The sequence below is a fragment of the Colias eurytheme genome, chromosome 9 (assembly GCF_061535395.1).
Source record: "Colias eurytheme isolate Ceu_HAF_F1 chromosome 9, ilColEury1 Martin Lab GWU primary, whole genome shotgun sequence".
Taxonomy (NCBI): Eukaryota; Metazoa; Arthropoda; class Insecta; order Lepidoptera; family Pieridae; genus Colias; species Colias eurytheme.
Window position 1 is genome coordinate 9,074,007 of NC_142988.1, and position 23,616 is coordinate 9,097,622.

The 23,616-nt window shown below is 33.8% G+C and overlaps 1 protein-coding gene across 3 annotated transcripts; it reads left to right on the plus strand.

Moving 5' to 3' along the window:
- The first annotated feature begins 4,322 nt into the window (after positions 1 to 4,322).
- Positions 4,323 to 21,950, plus strand: LOC149906005 (uncharacterized). Of its 3 annotated transcripts, none has more exons than XM_090105224.1 (13): positions 4,323 to 4,457; positions 10,428 to 10,595; positions 15,015 to 15,111; positions 16,013 to 16,069; positions 16,154 to 16,263; positions 16,628 to 16,858; positions 17,167 to 17,349; positions 17,580 to 17,755; positions 17,985 to 18,188; positions 18,427 to 18,651; positions 18,890 to 19,108; positions 19,210 to 20,400; positions 21,313 to 21,950. In XM_090105224.1, the coding sequence occupies exons 2-13, from the start codon at positions 10,548 to 10,550 to the stop codon at positions 21,371 to 21,373; spliced, it is 2,802 nt and encodes a 933-aa protein (XP_089961350.1). In that variant the 5' UTR covers positions 4,323 to 4,457; positions 10,428 to 10,547; the 3' UTR covers positions 21,374 to 21,950. The 3 variants fall into 3 exon arrangements, with proteins under 3 accessions (XP_089961350.1, XP_089961347.1, XP_089961348.1); XM_090105221.1 differs by lacking the exon at positions 4,323 to 4,457 and adding an exon at positions 7,736 to 7,798; XM_090105222.1 differs by lacking the exon at positions 4,323 to 4,457 and adding an exon at positions 7,736 to 7,798 and having other exon boundaries at positions 16,628 to 16,852.
- Positions 21,951 to 23,616: the final 1,666 nt, after the last annotated feature.

The window sequence follows — 23,616 nt, forward strand, 5'->3', positions numbered from 1 at the left end:
TATTTCTGAACCTAGTTTGCAAATCATTGACCATGCTTCAGTAATAAGAAGAAAAAAAGCGACCATTTCCGTGTCTAAGTAAAAAAAAATGAAAAAAAAAATAGGTTCATCTAAATTACACCACGGACTTTATTGTGTTAATATGTCATTTAGGTCATTTAATAGTTCGTGAAATGTTAATTGGCTAATTTTAGACTACATATTTCTGAAATTCAAGTATTTTCCCCATATAAGTAAATTTATTGCCACGAAAATACGACAAAAAATGCATTTATCTGAATTTTCTACACTTATTAAACAACATATGAGGAAATCTCAATAGCCGCGTCCAGACCGACCGAGCGCGGCTCGCGAGTCCCGCTCGCGAGCCAATAGCTCGGCCGGTGTGGACGGCGCTCGGGCTTCCTCGGGCGCACGTTGGCTCGGCCGAGCGCCGCTCGACCCCGAGCCATGCGTTGTCGGTTTTTGGCGATGCTCAAAGGCGGCTCAGTCCGAGCGGCTCGCCCGGTGTGGACGGACATAACGACGCTCGCGAGCCAGAATCAAAAATGGATAAAGAAGACAGTATTCGCTTAATACAACTTTACGGAAGCTTCAAAATGTTATGGGATTCGAAAGATCCAGATCATTTAAATAAAAACAAGCGAGTTCCTGTTCCTTTAACAAACTGTTACCGTATTGGTTTCGGTTTTGGTACAATTTTTTAATCCAGATTTTTTGTTTCTTTTTTCTTTTTTTTATGATATATCCAGACAACACAAGCGCCGCAGCAGCTAATAAAACGTGGTTTTCCATCGTTATACGGAGAGAAACTGAATGCTCAAACCGGCTCACCTTGGCTCGCGAGCGCGGCTCGGAACTTTTCACAAATAGCTCTGGTGCCACGGCTCGCGAGCAGGAAGTCTGAGCGCGGCTCGCGAGCCGCGCTCAGCCGGTCTGGACGCGGCTATTGATTTCGATCTTTGATCAATTCACAATTGGGCATAAAATACGATAATATTATGAGTGTAACTCAATTGCTTGTGGCTTCAGAGTTCAGAACCACAATCTTTCAGACCTTTCAGTATTCTATTTCGGCGCATCCATAGTTGTTTTTAAACAAAGATGTTACTCAAAGGGGTTTGGGTAAAAGTTGACGTCGTGATGAACTTTCGCAGCCAGTGATGAAACTTGAATAATTTAAAAGAGCAATATATTGTAAGCAAAAGTTATTACTGACACAAATCTTGAAACGTATTAGGAACAGAGATATTTGGTTCTGTATTATTCATTTACCTAGAATCTAGATGATTTATTATACGATTTTTCTGAGTTTTTTAGGTTTTTCCTTTATTTATTTAAGAATAATCTTGTAAGAAGTTTGGGAAGTGGAAAAACATTATAAATTAAATTTTATAAAAGTTGATCAAAGTGGCATTTTTAACGAATACAAGCTACTTGCATGTGTTATTATTTTTTTGTGCAGCTTTCTACACAGAGATCGATAGATCAGACAATTAGGAGCAATTTAAGATTAATCGGGCATGGGCAATTAGAAAATATAAGTGATCCTCACTATCTTCAAACCTTAACCCCAGCGACTTTTTCCACTGGGGGTCTACAAAGATCCAACTAGGTAAGTGGACCAGCTATGGAAGCGTGTGTGAAGCTGCACAAATATATTGTAACGATTGTTTTATTTTTTCTTAAAATTGTTTTTATGTAAAAAAAATATTCATGAGTTTCTATACAGCCTGCGAAAATGATTCTACATATCTGAACAAATTATATTTTGCTTCTAAGTAAGTATAATTTATTTAAAGAAGCGGATTACATTTTTTTATTTTATTTATTCAATTAGACTTCTTTTAGAAGCACTTTCGAATCGTCATTACATATTTTTAACTGTTTTTAACAATTACCACCGATTCAGAAAGCAGGATCTATGGAGAAGAACCTACAAGAAACTCCATAGTTGCTCTCTTAAAATCATGTCAATCTTACAATTGAATTTTACATAATAATATGTAACTTATATCTAACTACATAATATGCCAAAGAATTTTATTTAAATGACTCGGCAAACTGCACCCTGACCGACGTTTGGTAAAAGTAAATTCTCGGCATAATACATACCTAATATTCTACCATCTAAAATCGCGTGCATAGAGTCACGGATAACAATTAATTTAATTGGAAGCAAATGTTTCGGATCAATTTGTCGACAGGTCAATAACAATACCTAGCCAGTTAAATTATTATAATCTAATGATCTTTATATAATCTTACGGCGACCACCAAATATATAAGAATAGGTACATCATGAATACTTTATCTACCAAACAATTAAATTGTTACATTAGATTGATCGATTTAATAAGTGGATGGATACTTATTGTTCCTTGTGAGTTGTGGTTTGCAATACTGCTTCATCGCGTGATGTGCTGTAATCTAAGAAACTTAACGACCATTCTGCTACTTTAGTATGGGCTGTGGTATGGGGTTATTTTTAGCAGCAACTTAAGCCAATAAAACTTTTATTGGATTTTAATATTTTTTTTTTATGAACTGGCACAAACTAGCACTGCAATATCGTCAGGAAATGGAGGTTTTTCATGAATTTAGCAAATAAACATAAGTATCTTCTCACTAAATTATATACTTTCCTAATAAATAATATGTTAAAGTTAATTGAGTTGTTACTTGGTATTAGCTATTTTTATTGTTTTGTCCTGTAGAAGTAAAAACACTTTTATTACCTATCTGATGGCTTAAATATGTCAAGTTCTATAAACTATCATCACACCCATAACGGACCAGGGTTCACTAAATTTAAATGATACCTATAGTAGGTAGTAGATAAATACCTATATTATTTAGTAGAGTATTCGTGATCAGTCCAATTTTTATGTAACGTGTTTTCGATTCGACAATTATTTAACGTGTATTATATTATGGTCCATAGACTGATTCCTGCCAGCCATGATAGGTATGCTATTGGAGCTCTAAACTAGATTAATTTATTATTAAAAAATCACAACTTATGCTTCATACTCATAACATTTTTTTGGAATAAACATCCGCAGTAGTTACCTATACAGGTATTTGTTCGCCTCTATGTAGAGTAGTAGAGTAGTAGGTATCACTTCCTTCTTTAAACATTTATTTTGTGTGTATCAGAATATTATAGCAAAATTATATACAAACATAACATTGATAATTCTTACTATCTACTAACTTACCTAGATACTTATTAAAGGTAGGCAAATAATACGTATATTATAGTTTCAAAGACAATCGTATTATTTTATAACCTCCGTTGTAATTCATAGATATTAAACGTTTAGAATCTATCTATGTATGTATGTCGCACCAGCTCCAATTTGAAACCATCTACAATACCATCAGCCTCATCTACCATTTTGGATCCTTGGAGTTTTCTTATAGGTAGGTACTTATATAACTAATTACGAGTTCCGAGAGAAATAGTAGGTAGGTATATAATAAATGATAATTTCTAGAAGCACTGTGAGATTTTGGGGCAACCTGTAGGTAGGTATGGCGTATTGATATTGAGCGTGAGTTTTATAAAGGCTAATGCGAGTTTAACACAAAAAGTAGGTATGCTAATCAACAACCCGTTCTGTATATTTTAAGAAAATATGTTAGAAAGATATGTCCCTAAACCTAGTAGCAATGTTTCGAAAAATATATTAAGTAAAATCTAGTATAAAATCCCCTCCAATTAAACGATTCTGCATGGAAAGCCGTAAAAAGACAGGGTTTGTACGCTAAAGAAATTGCTACGATGAGCGTACTTAAAACCGCAGGCACGGAATTAATTAATCTTCAGCCTGATACAAACTAATGCATAGCATTTTCCATTTTACACGACTATCGTCAATGTATTGTTTTGTAAATAATAATATATCGTGTCAATCTTGGCTAACGTGAAACGCGATATCGTCGATAATAGGATCCACGACCTATCATAAATTTCATCGCAATCGAGAATCCGGCTGATCAATTCGCTCGCTGGGCGGGCGGGCGCAGGGCGCGTGCGCGGGCCGGAGCGGCGCGCGGCGCGCGGCGGCCCCGAGCGGCGAGCGGCAGTGCGCGAGACGCCCCCGGGAGCCGCGCTGCCGTCATGGCCGCGCCGCGCCGCGACCGCTGACCGCAGCGAACGACCGCGCCCGACGACCGCGCGACGAGACCTCGCCCTACGCACACGCCCCGCTACGCCGCCGCTAGGTAAAGTATCCGGGCCCATACCCTAGCGCCGGCGAGCCTCGTCCGTCGCCGGGACGTTCGCGTTCCCCCCTACATGAACATATGTAGGTAACGTTATCGGGCAAAACATTTATCGGGACCCGTTTCCTGATATCGACTACTTTCTGGACTCAAAATACTGGTGTTATACGGCATCTGTGATTATAATCACCGTGTGTTCCACCCTCGACTGCTCTCATGCCTTGTTGGTTAGTTACTGTTTATTATATAAACTAGCTTTAAATGTTTTGCAATTTATCGATTAAACTTTTAAGTTTCACCTTAGCGAGCGGAGACTTAACTAGATCTCGGTTTTGCCTCAAGATTAAGTGAATTCTTGGAGAGGCGCTGTAGGTGGGTGTTACATAATGGGCGCTTTGCCAAACCCCGTTCGACCACTCACAGCCCCGAGAAACTCTTTTACCAAAGGAACGTTTAATTACGTACATTTTTACGACCGACAGAAAATTACACTTATTTAAAATAAATAAACAGACATCATACTAATCGGAATATCTATTGTAGGGCGATACACCCAGTGGTGGGCTGCGTGGCTAGTGTTGGAGGGATTTGTTATAAAATCAAACTAAAATGTACTAATTAATTTATTACTAAAATCACTGTTCTACTTGTTTGTTACAAAACACTGTTATACTTGTTAATGTAAACATATATACCTGCTACTAAAAATATATAAATATATTATAGTATACCTACAATATACCTATTGATTTAAGACAAGTAAATATTTTAGGCCATTCTGTTTTCTAGTGAAGTCTTGCGTGTAACTAAGTTTGACCTCTACGAGTTCTACGATTTGTTAACGCGTTTTTCACGTCACAGATTTATAGATAATAATTATTGATACATAAGCTACATAAAGTTTTTATATTTAAGTAAATAACTTTATCGAGTAGATGATATTTAATTGTTTGATGATTTAATGAATTATACTGGTGACATTTTTTTTACATTTTAGTATTAGGTATTGTTCGTAGACCCAGTAGACCGGTAGACCCACAATATGAAAAAAATAACCCAATAAAAACTCCAAAGAAATGGTTAAAATCAAAACTCTTTGTTCTATCTTGAGCAATTTTAACGTCGAATTGTTGCTATTAGACTAAATTGTAGAATATCCTCTATAAATAGCTCAACAAATAAACATTTTCAAAGATTTTCTAAGCAATTAACACACTGAGTGGTCAAGCAATGGCCGTTCAGTATTATAGGTGTTAATTGATTAATACCGACTATGTACATCGAATTGAACGAGATACTGATTTAGAAATGTACCAATGTATCCATGGGAAGAGACGTCTCTTTCGTCAGAAGCTTGTCTCTATGTGCTGGGTCCATCAAGAATGAGGTAGGCAATTTTACGGATAAAATCATTCATGTTTTATTTTAATCCTTTATATAATATTATCTTTACAATGTTTTCTTATGATTATTGATAACTATAAAATATTTGAAAAAAGTATATTTTCGTAGAATGTGCGTAGCTCTACTGATGTGCACTCATTGCACACATAATTCATAATTGTAAGTTTAATGCTAGTTGCACTATATTTTATAACTATTACTGTATTTTATAACAACTTAAATTATAATATGCATATAAATAGATGTGTCCCTGTTATGTTTCACAGTTAGTTGCACGCCTTAGTGCAGTCTCGCAGATCAACGTCAACAATGTTGTATAATAAATGGTACCAAGTGACTGAATTATAAAATTATAGGAGGAAATCGTGAAACGAGTTGGATAATAAAGTATCTATAACAGGAAATAATGAGAGTAAACAAATCTTTTACGCAGCTTTCGACTTACACAGAGAGAATATTTACATTTAGGTAGAGACTGCCAAAATGTAAAATATTATTATGAAAAAACCTGATATGCATTTAGTATAATGATTTACTTATAGTTATGCATATATAATATTATATTGGTATTTAGATAATTTTAATAAGTATCACATAGAAAATTATAGTATTATAGACTATAGTTGTTTGCTTTTCATTGTACGCTTTATATACTTATATATAGTTTTTTCACTATTCTCGGACTGAAAACAGTACTGCAATTATTCCATTTTCACCAGTTATAACATGTTCTTGTATAAGATATGAATAAATCTGTACGATGCATTATCTTTTAGATTCAATTTCACATATTCCAAGAAACTTATTCACAGTTAAGTAAACCTGCTAATATCAATATTATCGCAGCTGACTGTGACTTGACAAGATAAAGCAGTCGTAACACTCCATACATAGTCACCATTAATGTGTCTAGATTGCTTTCCTTTCCTCACACACGACCTGCAGGCTACAGTTTCGTTTCTTATTCAAGCTATGAATATGTAATTAAACACAATTATTCTCTCCACTTCATACTTATTAAGATTTAAGATACGAAGGATAAGCTTTTATGAGAAAGTTTTCACAGTCTTTGTATTCATTTAAAGCCCGTATTCATTGATAGATAATTATTTTATGTTCACAGTCATTTGTCTCACTATCGCATGTGATCTTTAGATTTAGTTATATAAAAATTTAAATGTATGTTTATGTACTAACTAAACAAATCTTTTAATATCTATATATTATAACAAAAAGTACATTTAAAAGTGATAGGAAGGATTTTTAGTAAAAAATTAAGATCATTAAGAAATTTTGCTTTCAGAATATTGGTAGTTGTTTAGTTAATAAAAATTTCAATTTTTTTTATTTCTTCATAGTTAGTTACGACAATATCTCCTTCAGTCATCTATGTGTAGATTGTAGATAATTTTCTTCCTAATTTTGAAATATATTTATAGTATGCTTAAATTTTGTAAGCAAATGATAAGGAAGCGAGGATAATTTATATCAATAATGAGCAACAACAAGGTTGACTTATGCATAGTTAGAGTAATCGTTCTATGAATATGTAATATTAACGTCTAAACTATGAAGCTTGTTATGAAGCGAGCTAACTAGGTTTAAACATCATTATTATCCATTGAGGCTGGCTCTTGCACGCCGGAGTCCACTTATCTCAATTATCTAAAGGTGCTTAAGCCCCGAAATTCCCCTGAGACTCTAAAATTTACGACATAAGATGAGATTTTAGACGTAGCGTTATCTGTATTATCAGAAGATATTGCGATTCGTTGCGCGTTCGTCGTTTGTAGCAAAATAGTAATTTGTCAAATAATTCAACTGTTTCTAGACGCGATCTATCTTTTTCTCGTCTAGGAAAATCTTATTTATTTATACGCAAATGGTTTTGAAACAAATTTCCGTAAGTAGTTGAAGTTCAACTTCGTGTGTCATACTGGGATCAATGAGCTTCGTCATTGACGCACATTGTCTCAATATGATTCCCTCCGATTAGTTTAAAAAGGTTAGTCAAGTGTTAATTGTGTTGAATTATTACCATTTGGTGACCATTTGTAGAGGTCGTGTTGTTAGCAGTGTTTGTTTTTATTTCTTTCAGATCATGTACTGATAGGAAATGTCATCTATTGATGAATTTGTTAATTCATCGACATGGCTTATCAAGGTATTTTTTTTATATATTGGTTAATTAAAATGATATTACACTTAATTTTTAATAACTATAACTAATATTATTTAGAAATAAGAAGTAACAATTAATATTAAGTTAATACTTAGGATTTCAATATTAAGTTTACATGCCTACCTATTGATTTATAACATACCAGTACTGACAAGGTAAATGATTTAATATTCATGTACATTTACAAATTTATACGTCTTAATAACTCAATTTGGAATATATTTCCACAATATCATGTAAACAAACGTTATAAACAGACTGTCTATTTGTCATAGCATTGTTCCTCTTCATAAAACCGTTTTTATATATTGCTCGTAATAGGTGTAAACCCTATTATGAATTCGCAATTCCTTCATAACAGATATGACCTTAGTAGTATCGTATAGTATGTTTTACTTTCATTCCGTTTCATTGATGGAAATAAATGCTACAGAAAGCTGAATGCGAAAGCGTCGAATGATGTTTTCCAAGTATGTGTGCAATGAAGCGAGTGAGTTTGTTTGAAAACATGTTTAAAGCCGCTCGTAAACATTGGTTTACAACATAAATAGACTGTAATAAAATCTGGCATTCGATGAGATCCCGGTTGAGCTCTCAATTTTAAAATCGAAGCTATGCAATCATACTCTCATTTTCACCTGTAAAAAGGATTGTATGTACCACTATTTTATGTGCACACATGTTGTTTCTTTCACTTATTCAGTGTTCTCGTCGGCTAATGGTATACATAATTAAACAGCCAATCAATGGGTGTGCTGTTCCACTTTTTCCTAGCTACTAGACTGGTTTATTATTCATTGAACTATTTTAGACTTGTATTCTTGATTCACTATTTTAATTCTTTCCAATAAAAATTAGTCAGTTATCTTTCTTTTTTTCTATCGATGTCAAAGATTTAGTAAGTAGTTATGAAAGTGTTTATCATTATAATACCTAGTCATATCTAATGGTTAATCCCCATATATCATATATGAAGGTATATGTGATCCCAAGTGAGATAGGGACATCGCTTCATTTTGATAATGTTTATGTTTGAATCTAAAAACAATTTAGCAAACCAAATCGTTAACTTATAGGTATCATATTTGGCTTAATTCGTCATCTGTATGCAGTAGGTAATGCAGTTTCGTGATTCTTATTTGTTGCAATGCAATGTTGCAATGATGAGTCATTTGTTTTGACACTTGCGTAAATCAGTTAGGAAAATGTCATCTGCCGACTTCCATTAAAAACAAGGTTGGTATTGATTGAAAAGGTGAATCATACATAGGCCGGGAGATACTGACACAAAATTTCGGGTCATTTGCAACAGAACGGCGGTTCTACAGGGGTACATCATTTTTCTTTTTGTACGCAATGACAAAAAGAAAAATGATGGTCAGAACGCTGGTACCGGGGGACTAGTCGCGTGGGCGTTATGGCGTTCGCCATGAACAAATGACCTGAAATTTTGTGTCAGTATCTTCCGGCCTAACAGTACCTACCTATTAAAATACATGTATAAATTAATATGTCCAAAAGGTAATATAGAGATTAATTGATCGACATTCGTAACAATAAAATATGAAAAATACAGGTAAAGGTACAAATTTCTCAACTTTTTAAAAACAGTATAATGTGAAGTAACTATATAGTTCAAGTAAAGTCCACGTAGAAAATTCTGGAGTTCTCAGACGGGCTACAAGTAGCAAATAGCCACCCATTTCATACATTTTAATGTCAAGCGCATCTATCATCCCGGCTCACTACAGCAGTGAGCCGCAGTTTCCTCTTTTGTTTTATGAAATACATATTTATTTATTTTATTTATTTCTCTTTATTGCATAAACTAAAATATGACAAAAAACATATTATTACATAATATTATGTAAATATACTTCAGTCTTCAAGGGGTCCCTGCAATCTAACTATATTTGGAGAGGTCATTAGATTAATTAAGAAGTAGGTATAGGATGTATTGGTAAAATATTTTTCATCTACATATTTACCTACTTGTTTTCCTCAAGCCTATGACTGTTATACTTAGGTTGAAGAATGAAAAGTGTTATTACTTGAATGAATTAAATTAATATAATCACGTCAATCTATTCCATTGTGTATTTATTTTAGATATTGAAGAACCCCCGGAAAATATTATAAATGCGGTACATACTATAGGTACTCAGATACTAAATCAGTTTAAAATAGAATTTGGAAGTAACCGCAATGTATGGTTGCATTCAATGTAAACAAGGATATAGGTAGGTATAGATACCTATGTACGAAATATCTAAATGATGCTATTGTTTATTTTGATTCAAATTTAATGCATATTAAATGAAGGAAAATTATCTATGTTCTATTATAATTTATAATTGATAACGTAAGCCTTTTTATTTCAATCCATTGGTTCAACTATATTCTCCTAATCCGCTGGGATTAGGATAACCAATACCTATAGTTACGTGAACTAAATTTAGAAAAATAAATAAACTTATAACTACGTACGTATTTGAACGTCACCTTTTGGACCTTAAGTATTACGTAGATACATTTATGAGGCGCCAGTCCATGTCGTGCCCCCTCTATAAAAAAAGTCGAGTGTTATAGTGTATGGTGGTGGCGGTGACAGGTGTCGGGGGCGCAGCGCGGGCGCGAGCGGCATGCGGCCCATGCAGACGCCCATGGAGGTCGGCTAGCGGCGCGCGCTCAGCCCCCGCGCCCGCTCTCCTCGCCCCGCACCAACGACGCCATGGAACTCGCGGACGTGCCGAGGCACAGACCCCTCGCCTTCGATAAGGTCAGTACAGATTATCACACTGCTACAGATTATAAATTTATGACTATTATTGCCGAATAACTGTGACTTATGGATTAATGACGGTGGTTGCAACACGCGTGTACCCTCATTTTGGGAGATCTTCAATGTTTTGTTATCTATGCAAATCCGCGTTATGCATGTGCTTATTAGACTAATTAAATAAACATGCTGTTGCTCGCAGAATATATTTAACACAATATACCTACAAACATCTATTGATGCTAAATTGAAAATTATATATTTTTAAAGATATGTACCTAATAAAGGTAAAGGTAATAGTAATGCAATTAATTCGTTACGCCTATAATTTCCTTTATTAATCACTGTTTAATAAGAACATGTTAACAGTATCTATTATAAAAACTAGGTTTATCAAACATTCGTCATTCATCATTAATTAATAGATAATAAATAATCCCTTTGCAAACGTAAATATATACTAGTTGTACCGGTTCTTTGATTTCTATCTTAATTAATGAACAGTTTCGCCATTCTAGAATTTAAAACATTCTACTGCATCGCTAGAAACGTAAGCTAATTAATTCAACAAACGAGTTAATAGATGACGAATAACATCACGTCATGTGTTCCACTGCACAAAATAATTGTGTTTTATAAAATGTTAATGCAACTTAAAATAGCAATATGATCCAACGTACGTTACCACGAATTTAATCCGAGCGTGTAAAGTCTAGCATGTTTCGTGACTGAATAACACTGAGATATTATTTAAAAAATAAAATTGCGAGTTTAACGACCCGACTCTTTTGAAGATTTAATTTCAATTTTTTGTATCGTATCGTTTACGTTCAATGCTAATTGGATAATATAGTATCTATTGTATGCACAGTAGATCTTCTAATCCATATAGCCCTCGAGACGCGATCTGAATAACGATAAGTGAGAAGTAGGTAGGTACTGCAGATCATCTCAAGGATAACAAATAATCGCCAAGATGACTATATATAAATATAAAAGACGTGTGGCACTCGGGGACTGCCGCGGTAAAGCTATTGCATAACATGCCTTCAAGCCACACCTCCGTGTCCGTCGGAGTGGGGAGCATGAGGTATTTTCGTTACGGAATTTCTCGATTCGGTCCCCGCGCTCAAGGCCCGCGATAGAAGCTATGCAATAGCTTAAAAATAAATAAATTAAATATGATATAATATTTCTTTTCCAAATAAAACATCAAACTAAAAATGTAACATGCAAAGAGACACTTTCTAATTTCTCCACCCAGGAGTTGCGAAAAGTTTGAAAAGTATGACTGATATTCTGATATTAGTCACAAAATAAAGAGAAAGCGAAATTCTTATTGGAATTGATGGAGACAAACTGTATAGGAAATAAAAACATCGCTTCTAGAAATGTTTCTATTCATGATTTTAAAAATATTCAAAACAATGCTTCAAGTAATAAGTGCTAAACAAGGGAGATATTATTATTTTGAGCATGAATATATTGACGCTATAGGTACCTACTAAGTTTTTCTAATTAGACACACCTATGCATATAAATTGGCCTTGGATAAAAAGCAAAAAATTACGTGCTGGTTCAAATACCTAAGCGAAACAGCACACACGATACATTAAGTCCAGCTTAGCCCAATTTGATCGTTATCTCGCACGCTTCACCTTGCTTCTAATTTTTGATGTACCTACGAAAAACTAAGATAAGTATGGAAATTATATAGTAGACTAGATAATCTCATGGTATTAACAAAGAGATCCTGTATGAAACATTATACGTAACTACTTTTACAGTTACACTTACACATACAGTTTTTACCAGCAAGCGCAGTTCGTTTGTACTTATACTTACCTTTCCAGATTAATGCCTGGCATAACATGTAGGTTAGGGAAAAAGTTATTTTTATAAAACTTGTAATATTTCAAGAAGACCTCTTTAAAGCAATGAAAACATTTTCGTAATTATAATGTTTGATGTTTTTGATTTACTCAGCGCTGGCATACTCTATTGTCCTATTGTACCCCATTCGTATTGTAATTTGTAAGGCTTCGGGATAGCGTACAACAATACAAAATGAGGGTTGAACAATAACCGGCACACATAATACCGCGGAAACATGGATTACGCTTGTAGCAATCATTGCTGTTAATACTTTTATATCGCCTTCTTTTTTAAATAGGATTAAATTAAAAAAAAAACTTTTTTAAAAGATCTTTGGCCCTTTGGGGATGTACGCGTGCCGTTGTGTGTCTATATTCTTCCTTATGAATGCAATTCATTGAAAATTAGTCCTCGTGTAAAACATATTAAACGATCTTAATTTTATCTGGAGTATCTTTCGTCTGGAGTGGGGACGAAAAAAATATATCTAGTAGAATCTATATAAATTCATAAATTTATAAAGAATAGAAAAGATTCGATCACGAGGCGGGACTCGAACCAGCATTTCCCTTTCCCAACCCCCTTTCACGCCAATCCGGGATAGTAGAATCTATCCTTCGCAAATAAGAATCAAAGCAGCTAGTCAGCTAGTAGGTATCTACATAGTTCAAAAGTGACGTAATTTTGTACAGATACCTATATAATTTTGCCTTTAATTTTGCATATTTTTATGTAAAATGTAAACAATATAATTCGATCAAAAAAATACCCACATACTCATAGTTCTATAGTAATATTCAACGTATCAAATTTTACCAAAATACTTCGTCTACAAAATTAACCACGTCAAAATTTAATTTCCTATAAGCGGATTGTCGCAGCGATTTATGCTTTGCCGTGCTACGATCGTTATAATTAATTTTGGATTAAATTGCAAGCCATATCAAAGACAAAGTTTTGAACAGGGTATGAAATATTATTTGCAATAGGTATAAATTGTCCGTGAAGTAAAGATTCGTGGCAGCCGGGATGCGGGGCCAGTATTGATCGTCCTGTGACGTCACCTTCTTGGCCTTCGCGTCTCGGCTCAGATACCCGCCGTATACGCTTTAAACATTTCACAAATATTACTATCACACCTTATTTATTGTATTTGATTTGTTACATTGTATTGAATCGATTGTGTACTGACGTTCAAGATGTATAAACGTTGAGCAACATCTAATTTTAACAACAAAATTTCACTGAAATAAATGAACAAAAGATAGTTTGCCAATTACCTTACTCTAGTTTGACAATTTTTACTGTTATCAGTAATAATAATTAAAAAAGTGAAGTCCCGTGTCCCTTAGTGGGGAAAGGGGCAGATGCATTATGCATGCCTAAATCTGTTTAACTGATCGAATTTCTTTAGTACCAGGTTGTAGGTCGATTAATTGAGAAGTATTTTATTTTATTTAATTTAGAATAAAAATATCTTGTGGTTTTTAATTAAAATTATGTATCGCTACAGGCGCTACAGCTATGCAAAATATAAACTCGCAACAACACAAATTGTTTCACAGCTTCTCACTGAGAGACGGAAATTGTGAAATATCCTTACTTCCGCTACAGTTGACGTCAAAACTGTTGGAATTTGTATTTGCACTCTAGTTTATAGGTCACACGATTTAATGGTATACATTAAAATTTTCCAAGTTTAAGAATTTAAAAATATCGCGTCAGACTTTGCTTAAAGCCTTATGATAAGGGCTCTCATCCCTTACAGTGGCTTGGTCTTTGTCCTCGGCGAGAAGAAGATGCTTCGAGATAAGCTGTATAAGCATCAATTGCCCTTCACGATTTTATGAAGAAGCGTGTTAGGAAATTTTAAGAATTTCAGATATTATCGTTAAAATGAAAAAGTTTAAAGAAGCATCAAAAATAAGCACGATTGCTTTTTTTAAATAAGATAAAACAAAATATAAGGATGATAATTATAAAAGAAATTAATTAGAATTGGGTTCGTGCGACAAATTGCGCTGAAATTGTATGCCAATTAATGATAGATGTGACGTAGTCACGGCACTGATTTTCAGTAACGCCCACGCTGATATCAGTACTACGTTGATATCATAGTATTATTTTAATTATATTATGAACGATTTATTTGTATTCAGATTTAAAAGTATTTATCTTTTATTTATGCTTCAAACGTTATTGTAGCATCAGATGTTTTATGTACCTATACCTACAAGACTACAATTATTGAGATAACAATGATAAATTAATTATAAAAAAGATATGGTATAATATCTTATAGAAAATAGGAAAGCAAAAAATGTGCAGTGGAACAAAGAACATCCTCGTTGTGTTCAATCAATCGATAAATTAAACATACTAATAAGTTGCCTTTTCTCTAAGAATGCAGAAATGACGAAACAATTTGTTGCCGATGCATAGCTAAACAAATGTATTTAATATCTTACGATATATTTCATTTTTATTTTGTGTTATGCATTGTTAAATGTGATTAAGCACTAAATAATTTCTTTAACATTTCAGATGGAATGTTTGGTTAAGGAAATGCAAGATCCAGTTACAGGTGTACCAATACGTAGTCAAAAACTCTTTCTCACCTTTATTCCATCTGCTTTTATGGGTAAGACATTCGCAATATTACTTTCTATGAATCTTTATATAATTGAACAGTCTCATATTTCAATTAAATAGTTCAATATGAACATTGTATCAAATGGTTTAGTCTCGACTCGCAAACGACGACTGTCTAATTGTAAAATCAATACCTAGAACTTATATATGGGCCTCGGTCATTCACCATTCCTTTTCCTTGACTAGGTTGGGTCATTTAATGTAGTTTTATTTTTGTACTTTTGCGTTTTCATATAGTTATAATTTTCTATTTGATATTGGGAAGGTTATCATTTTTATCGTTATCATTAAAATTTAGTCACAATCAATTAGAGTTACTATTATTTCAATTATATACTCGTAATGGCAGTTCCTTTTCCATTGATTGACTTAAGTCGTGCCTCTGAGTCTCTAATATTCTTTATTAAGTTAGATCATAGGTTGGTTTGTTTTCTCTCAATTTTCATATATGTATATTCTTCCGTTAATTCAAGTGCTCTGTGCTCGACATAGGTATCTGCCGCAATATTATTGTAGTGTAAAACAATTGCTCGAAAAGATGAGCTGTAGAGAGGATAAGAAATACAAAGACGATCATTGTTAACAATAAAAACGTGATATAGGATTATCAGCATAGTTACCATACGAACAATAATTTATTTATCGTAACGATATATATGACATAATATATTTGATAAAATATCTAGTAATCTATATCGATGACGACTTTCACTTGGCCAGCGTGGTGGATTATGGCCTGTACCCTCATAGGAGGCCCGTGTCCCAGCAGTGGGAACATATATGGGCTGATGATGATGATGATGATGATATCGATGATCAATAACAAATGGAATATCCAAAACGTAATGACGTCGATTAGAATGCTTAGGTATATATTTCTTTTGTTTCAGGATGTGATCTTGTCGAATGGCTTATGGAAAGATTTCATTATGAAGATGGTACAAATGGTAAGTTTCATTAGAATTTTATTTGAATGAAAAAGCTTTTAAATTTGTTCACCACATAAAATTGTCTCTTTTTACTTATTTCAGTCGAAGCTGTAAATTTAGGCAATCTTCTATGTCAATACGGTTACTTCTTTCCTGTCAACGATCTGAAAAATCTAGTTTTTAAAGATGATTCTTCTCTATATCGATTTCAAGTAAGTATTGTCCTTTACATTTGATTAATTAATCACTTTTTCACAACACATACTTTTTTTGAATTCAATGCCTGAACCATGTCCCTTTATTTAGATATTTTAGTTTGTTAAGCATGACCACTATTCTTCAATCTTTTGTCTTCCTAGAAATATGCTTTGAAATAACTTTTTATTGATATAAATAATTATTGACCGACCTGTCAGGTTTATCTATCATTATTTGTATCGAAAAACCAATTTCAATTCGAGCTGATAAGGAATGAAAAAGAACAAGCAGTATTCAAAAACAAATATAATTCTACAAAATGTTCCTCAATCAATTTATGTAAGCCAGCCAAATTAAACAGCCAGTTCTATCCACTAGAGCCCTTACTACTGGCCTTGGCAAGCGCCACGAGTGGCCGGTAGCGGGTCGAGTGCGCCCACGCTCGGCCCGGACAACATCGAGTACGCGATATACCTCGTGAAGCGAACCCTCCGCAACAAACAGAGGCATGGCCTGGAGGACTACGAGCAGGAAGCACTCGCTAACCTCAAGAAGAACCTCGCAGCCAAGTGGGACTTTATCACCATGCAGGCTGAGGAACAGGTTCGGGTAATTCGAATTTGTGATTATTATGATTAGATAGATTCTTTATACTTCTTCATTCAAGTTTATGAAAAGGCTTTCATGTACATGAAATTTATCTTCTTAACAAAGGTGTACCTGTGCTCTTAAGCCATATTTTCCAATAAATAATAAAAAGTCATTACTTAGTCACATACCTGTTCTTATTGTCTCATTTTAATAAGTACTTGAGTTCATTAAAATTAACGATTTTAGGGTTTGAAAGCCGTAAACACATTTGTCAATAACATAACAACCAATTTCAGTTACATTTCTGTGCACATTGTCCATTCCAGGTCCGTCTAGCCAAAGAGCGGAAGAAGGGTGACAAAATAATCAGCGACAGCCAAGAGCGTGCCTACTGGCGTGTCGCGAGGCCGCCGCCCGGCGTGCCGAGCGCGCTGGAACCTTGCCCAGTACCAGTGCGCTCCCGGCAACCGAAGGCGAAGAAACGGACAATACCACAGTTACAACGAGAAGTAGGGTTTCGTTATACCCATCATTAATATTTGCATGGATTATTATCATAACTGTACTACCCGGATTATAAATCTTCTCCTTATGAGTACTTGACTTAAAAGTCAATTTATTCCATATTCCTCCAACATAACACCTGCTCCGCCACTTGATGTTTCACTGACCTTTTACATTTTAAGTACGTGTTATTCATATTTATAGATTTCATAAAAAAATATTCATTTTTTCGCAGATTGAACACCTCAAAGCAAGCCTGGATCGCACAAGAGTGAAAACTTCAGTGGCTTTGGAAGCGCTCATGGCGTATTCAGAAACCTATGCTCCTTACGATCCTTGGCTTACTCAACCACAACCTTCCAACCCTTGGATAAGCGACGACACTCTCTTTTGGCAGATTAATAGTCCAATGTAAGAAGAATTTTGCGTTTTACGTATATAATGGACTTAGTTTATAACCATAATTTATAATTTTCTTTATATAAATAATATTTTATATTTCATGCATGCTGTTTTGCTAAACCTAAACAATAATTATAATAATAAGAATCGAAACTTTACTATCAATGCTATTTGTGTGTACATAATATGAATTTCTTTTCTGCCCCATTGATTTTAATTTTTTATTTATCCATTTCAGAGTTGAAATACCTAGTGAGAAACGGGTGCAGCGATGGGCACTATCGATAGAAGAACTAGTGTCAGATCCAACTGGTCTGCAAGAATTCACAAGTTTTCTTAGAAAAGAGTATTCCCATGAAAATATTAGATTTTGGCTTGCTGTTATGGATTTACGAAGAAGTAGTACTAAGCAAATACCTAAGAAGCTTGATGAAATCTTCGAGTAAGTTTTAACATAAACATTTCAATATATCTATTTTAAAAAATACGATGTTTAACGTGAGGTTTGTTAATAAATTCTTAGGTAGCTAATTTCATAAATTATAAATGATAAGAAGAGGATCCAACTGTATATTTATGGATACAATGCCTAGAGTTCATATTAAATATTATTAAGTATAACTTTGCATCTTATTTTTACCAAAACACCAGAAATCTATACAAAACTGTAATATTTTCAGAGAATTCCTTACACCCGGTGCACCGTGCGAGATAAACATCGACGGTGCGACCGCTGAGCGCGTGGCAGAAGCGCGTCGAAGCGGCTCCCGCTACGCGCTCGACCACGCCGCAGACCACGTGTATGGTCTGCTGCTGAAAAAGGACTGTTATCCTCGCTTTATACGTTCTGATCACTTTCAACGACTCCTCACTGAGGGGAGAAATGTCTATCAGAAGAAGGCTAAGTACGTTTATTTTGAAATTAAAAAATATTGAAATTGTCGGCTCATAATCCCATTATAACCCATTTCAATATTCAATTTGTATCTGTGCTTATTTCCATATTTATAAATAATTTAAGAGTTAACTTAAAAATATGAAGAATACAATAATCTACGACAAGCTCTCAATATATCTCGAGATAGTTATTAATCACAAAATAACCTTTGGCTTTATTGTAATACAAAAATATATCACGAACAGATTCTTCAACTTTGGTGGACAAGTGAAGAAGAAGCCTAGCTCCACTAGTGGTAGTGGTGGTAGTGGGAGCGGTACAGGTCTGTCCAGAAGACGTGGGTCTGACCGCTCGCTGACCGGTTCGGCGCATGAGCTAGCAGTGTGCGCCGTGCAGCCGCCGCGCCCGCCTGAACCACCACCACATAGCCACTCGCAGTCTAATCTATGTGACATTCCCTTCAGGTAATACTTCATACAACGGTCATTTGAATTTTTAAACATAAGTCGAAATGCCACTCCGAAAGTGTGTATTTAAATTTTAAAATTTTATTTTCGCATTACAGAGATCCCTTGGATGATGAGACATCGGAAGTCTTACCTTGGGAAACTTCAACTCGAGAAGGACCTTACGGTGGAGTTAGACGGCGACAAGATTCTACGGCTGATTCAGGCAGTTCATCGTCAGATGTTAGTGCAGCTGTGGGAAGTGGAGAAAGAATGAGACGGCTTCCTCAGCAAAGTACATTAGATGGTGGACTCCGAGGAGCACCGCCACCGTTACGAAGACTTTCTGCTGTAGAACCAAGACATTTGGCACCTCTTGCCTCACCGCCACATTCCCCTCGACAAAAACGCATAACCGCTATACAACCATCAGTTTCTCATACGCAAACTACAGCGCACCATCCTACCCCAACGATCAGTGTTAGCTCTGCTCCTGATGAAGAATCTGGTGACTCTCCTCCGAGAACAAACTCTCCTGACGAACGCCGCTCTCTGATACATTCCGAAGAACCATCTTCAGTATTCGCTTCAACAGATGTAACTCCAACTGAACCTGGCCATGTATTTGTAGAACGTGCTATTGTTGAAGTCAGTGCAGATTCAAGTGAAGTAAGAACTGATAACTCAAAAGATGAAATTCCAGATAATCAAACTGATGATACTGTAAATGCAATTTGTCAAGAACTGTCGATGGCGGTCACAGATCCAAATGCTAATACAAAATCTTTAAATGATAATGTTACCTCAACTCCCCCATTCTCTCGAGAGACATCTTTGGTTAAAGAAACAAATCCGGCCTCGCAATTAGAGAATATAATAACATCTTCTGAAATATCAGATATTCCAGAAGATACTATTAGGAGTAATATCGACAGACACGATGCTGCTCCAGCGCAAAACGTTATAACGCGTGTTATTGTAAGTCAGCAAAGTACGGAAGTTATGTCACCACCTCTAAGCATAGTTTCAGATAAAGAAAGTTTGCGATCGACCTCAGAGGGGATCCGATTTCCAATAGCACCTCTAGCTACTTGTGAAGACATCGGAGTGGAAGATGATAGTATAGATAAAGTGCCTTTGGTACAGAGGGTGGCGGGGGATTTCAAATCGGTGTCGGAAAATGTGGAAACAATTGCTCATGGGAACGAACTATCTTCCGTGTCTGAAACTGATAATATTGTTAAGCGTGATAGCAAAAGCACAATCAGTGAACGTAAACAGAGGAATGACATTTGTCCTTGGGAAGACGAGTAAGTAAATAAAGAATTTTAGTGCATACGTGTAGCACAAGTCACAGTAGATAGTTCTGTGTATGTTGTATATTGGTAATACATAAAATATAGAATTATTGTTTTTTTATTTCTTTCTAAGTAGTTTTATTTTTGTATTTTTTCCTTTGTAAATACACTTATTGTACATTTTACCTCATGATTTTTATTTATCCGCAAGACATTGAACAATATTATTTCGATCATTACATCTTTTTTGCGAATGTAAGTGAATATAACTACCTAATATATCTCTTCTATATATATCTTCAGAACATTTTTCTTTGTCATTTAATTATGCTTATTTATATTTTATTTTTGGGTATTTAAATTTCATTTTGTTTTTGTCATTTTTTTATAAAGATTAATTTTGATGACCATTCAAAAGAAATATGTGAATAGATGTGTATTATTTAAATATGAATCTTTATGCTTAATAATTAATATAAAACAGAAAATAAAATAATGTAGTTGGTAAAAATATAAGCACCAGTTCACCTTTACTACAGGCACATTTTAGCACATGATTATTAATGAAAATTAAACTTTATATAAGAAAAATAAATTTAAATACCAGTATCCTATTGCAGTATTGCACATCCATTTTGGTTTTTTTTAGTGCACCTCGATGTCACTATTATGACTTCCGTTTTAAGTCGGTATAAAAAATAATGTAGGTAGTTAGTTACCTAGTAGGTAATCGATAATAGCTTCAACCTAGAATTTTATAACGTAAGTTTTCCCCACTTCTAGTTATAGAGATTTTTATTAAAACTATTCTAGTCATTTAGAAAAATGAATTTGAAAGATAATAAATTTTGACGGAGCATGGTTCGAAATAATTTCACAGGAGACAACGACACTTGATTGATAATAATATTCTTTTCTTTGCAGGAATTCCTGTGAGAGTGACGCTCCATTTGTTAAAACTTATGCAACTCTTGGTTATTTATAATTTATGTAGGTGAAATAAATGATAATAATTTATGATGTCAGGGTTATAGTAAACATAATTTAGTTTTTAGAACCGATTTCTATTTTCTCAGAGTAGAAAAAAATGATCGTTACTCTAAATAGTCCGTTATGTATATTTTAAATTGTGTGAATAGAATCCTTTCTATTTTAACATGTTAGAAGACAAACGTTTGAATGTAAAGATATAATTATTGATACATACTATTTTATACGCATACTTATATGAGCGTCATTTTTAACATTTCCTTCCTTACGTTCAGCATAAACATTATTGAAATTAAATAAATTGCCTACATTTAAACGTAGTACCTATTTTTATAATTTGCTGTAATTATCTTTAAATGAATTGTAAATATCATTTGCTAGCCTTCATTAATTTGAGTTAAAATCACGGGTGCGCGCACTTAGTCTATCTATATAGAGGTAACGTGTGAAAGCCTTTCTTCAATTGTTACTATGTATTATATTTAAACGAGTCTCAACATTATAGTCCAGAGAATATGGATGAATTTCGAAATGTTTGGTCTAGGCCACTCAATGGCATGTAATGACTATCTTATATATAAAAATGAATCGCAAAATGTGTTGGTAAGCGCATAACTCGAGAACGGCTGAACCGATTTCGATCATTCTTTTTTTATTATATTCCTTGAAGTACGAGGATGGTTTTTATGTAGAGAAAACGTAAATATTATGTACCACGGGCGAAGCCGGGGCGGACCGCTAGTAATATATAAACATGCGTATTTAATGCATAAAGCTTCTAACCTCGTCATATTTTTCATCTTCTCTTCACTATTTATAAGTAGTAGACGGTATTCTGGCTGTAATATAATTTATTGTACAAATACTGCATATATATAATATAAAGAAGCCAATGGACTTCAAGAACATGGCATTATTGGCTGGAAGTTCTTCAAATATTGCTTTTGAATTGCGTTGTAATGAAATCCTTTATATATTCCAAATGATATATTATATCTATTTATAAATACCAGAATAACTTATCTAATACAAAATTGAAAACCATTTTATTTGTATAATTAGATATTAATCATTTAACGGACTACTAAGTAAAAAACATCGTACAAAATAAACCTTGATTAATATAGTGCACTTAATACACACAAGTATACAGCTTTATGTTTTTAAGATCCTACGTAAAATATAGGAAACTGTAATAAAATATGGACATAGTTTAATTTAGTCTTGTAATAAATTATAATGTTTACAGAGTGGCGTAATTCTTTTTATATTAAATAACTATACATTTTTGGCAAATTGTTTTGAATGTTTATTATTTATTTTATTGAATTTTGGGATATTTGTAAAATTATTTGCTCAAATACATCTAATAAACAAAGAGCTAGTCTTTGGTGTACTTAGGTATTTTTTATTTCAGACCATAGAAAATAAATTATTCATAAACGTTTCTTGCTAGCCTTTTAAATTCAAATGTAACTCATGTTTTTGTCAAAATTGTCTAGAGGTAAAGCACGTAGAAAAATGAGGAAATTTAGTCCATACCTATATAGCTCTATTTTTTAACTATCGACGTTGGTTGTGGATTAACTTGTTTTAAAACCTAATTTTACGAAAACTTATATAATTTGTTTTAATTATATTATTTAGTTACTTGTAAATTTGGCATCGATTAATTTTAATAATTTCAAAAATTTTATCTTATGAAGTTTTATCTGAAATTGTATGTAGTTCTGACGATTTTTATATTACCTACCTACTACATTTATTCCGTTGTAAATTATTATTGAAATAATAATTGTATAAGTTTATAAAATTGTATCTAAGTGTTGCGTAGATTTTAAGTATCAAATTGACAGCAGCTCGAATATTATAAAACGAGATAGGTATAAATTCTCCCAGGTGAAAATGAAGTGTTAATATTGTTGTAATAATATTATTATGTATATTGTTTTGGCTTAATGAAGTGACGATTTTAGAAGGTTACATTTTTAATGTTACTATGTTAACTAGGTTAAATTATGGATAATTTAGGAAATAGTAGGTGTTGTGAATATTTTATGAACAATAATTATTTTGCAGATTAAATAGTGTAAATTTAATGGTTATTTAGTCATTTGTAAATAATTACCTAGATACCTATAAATTAGAAAATAGACGACATCGTAGAAATTTATGGAGAAATACCAAGAAGTATGATAATTCATTAGAAGATAAATCATTATCGAGTATCGTATTCCT

Excerpts from the sequence above, each read along its gene's own strand:
- LOC149906005 (XM_090105221.1), top strand. The coding sequence starts at position 7,751 with ATGTCATCTATTGATGAATTTGTTAATTCATCGACATGGCTTATCAAG. Across the intron at positions 7,799-10,427 it reads CATCGACATGGCTTATCAAG|GTGTCGGGGGCGCAGCGCGG; the intron begins GTATTTTTTTTA and ends TGGCGGTGACAG. Across the intron at positions 16,264-16,627 it reads CTTCTCTATATCGATTTCAA|AGCCCTTACTACTGGCCTTG; the intron begins GTAAGTATTGTC and ends TCTATCCACTAG.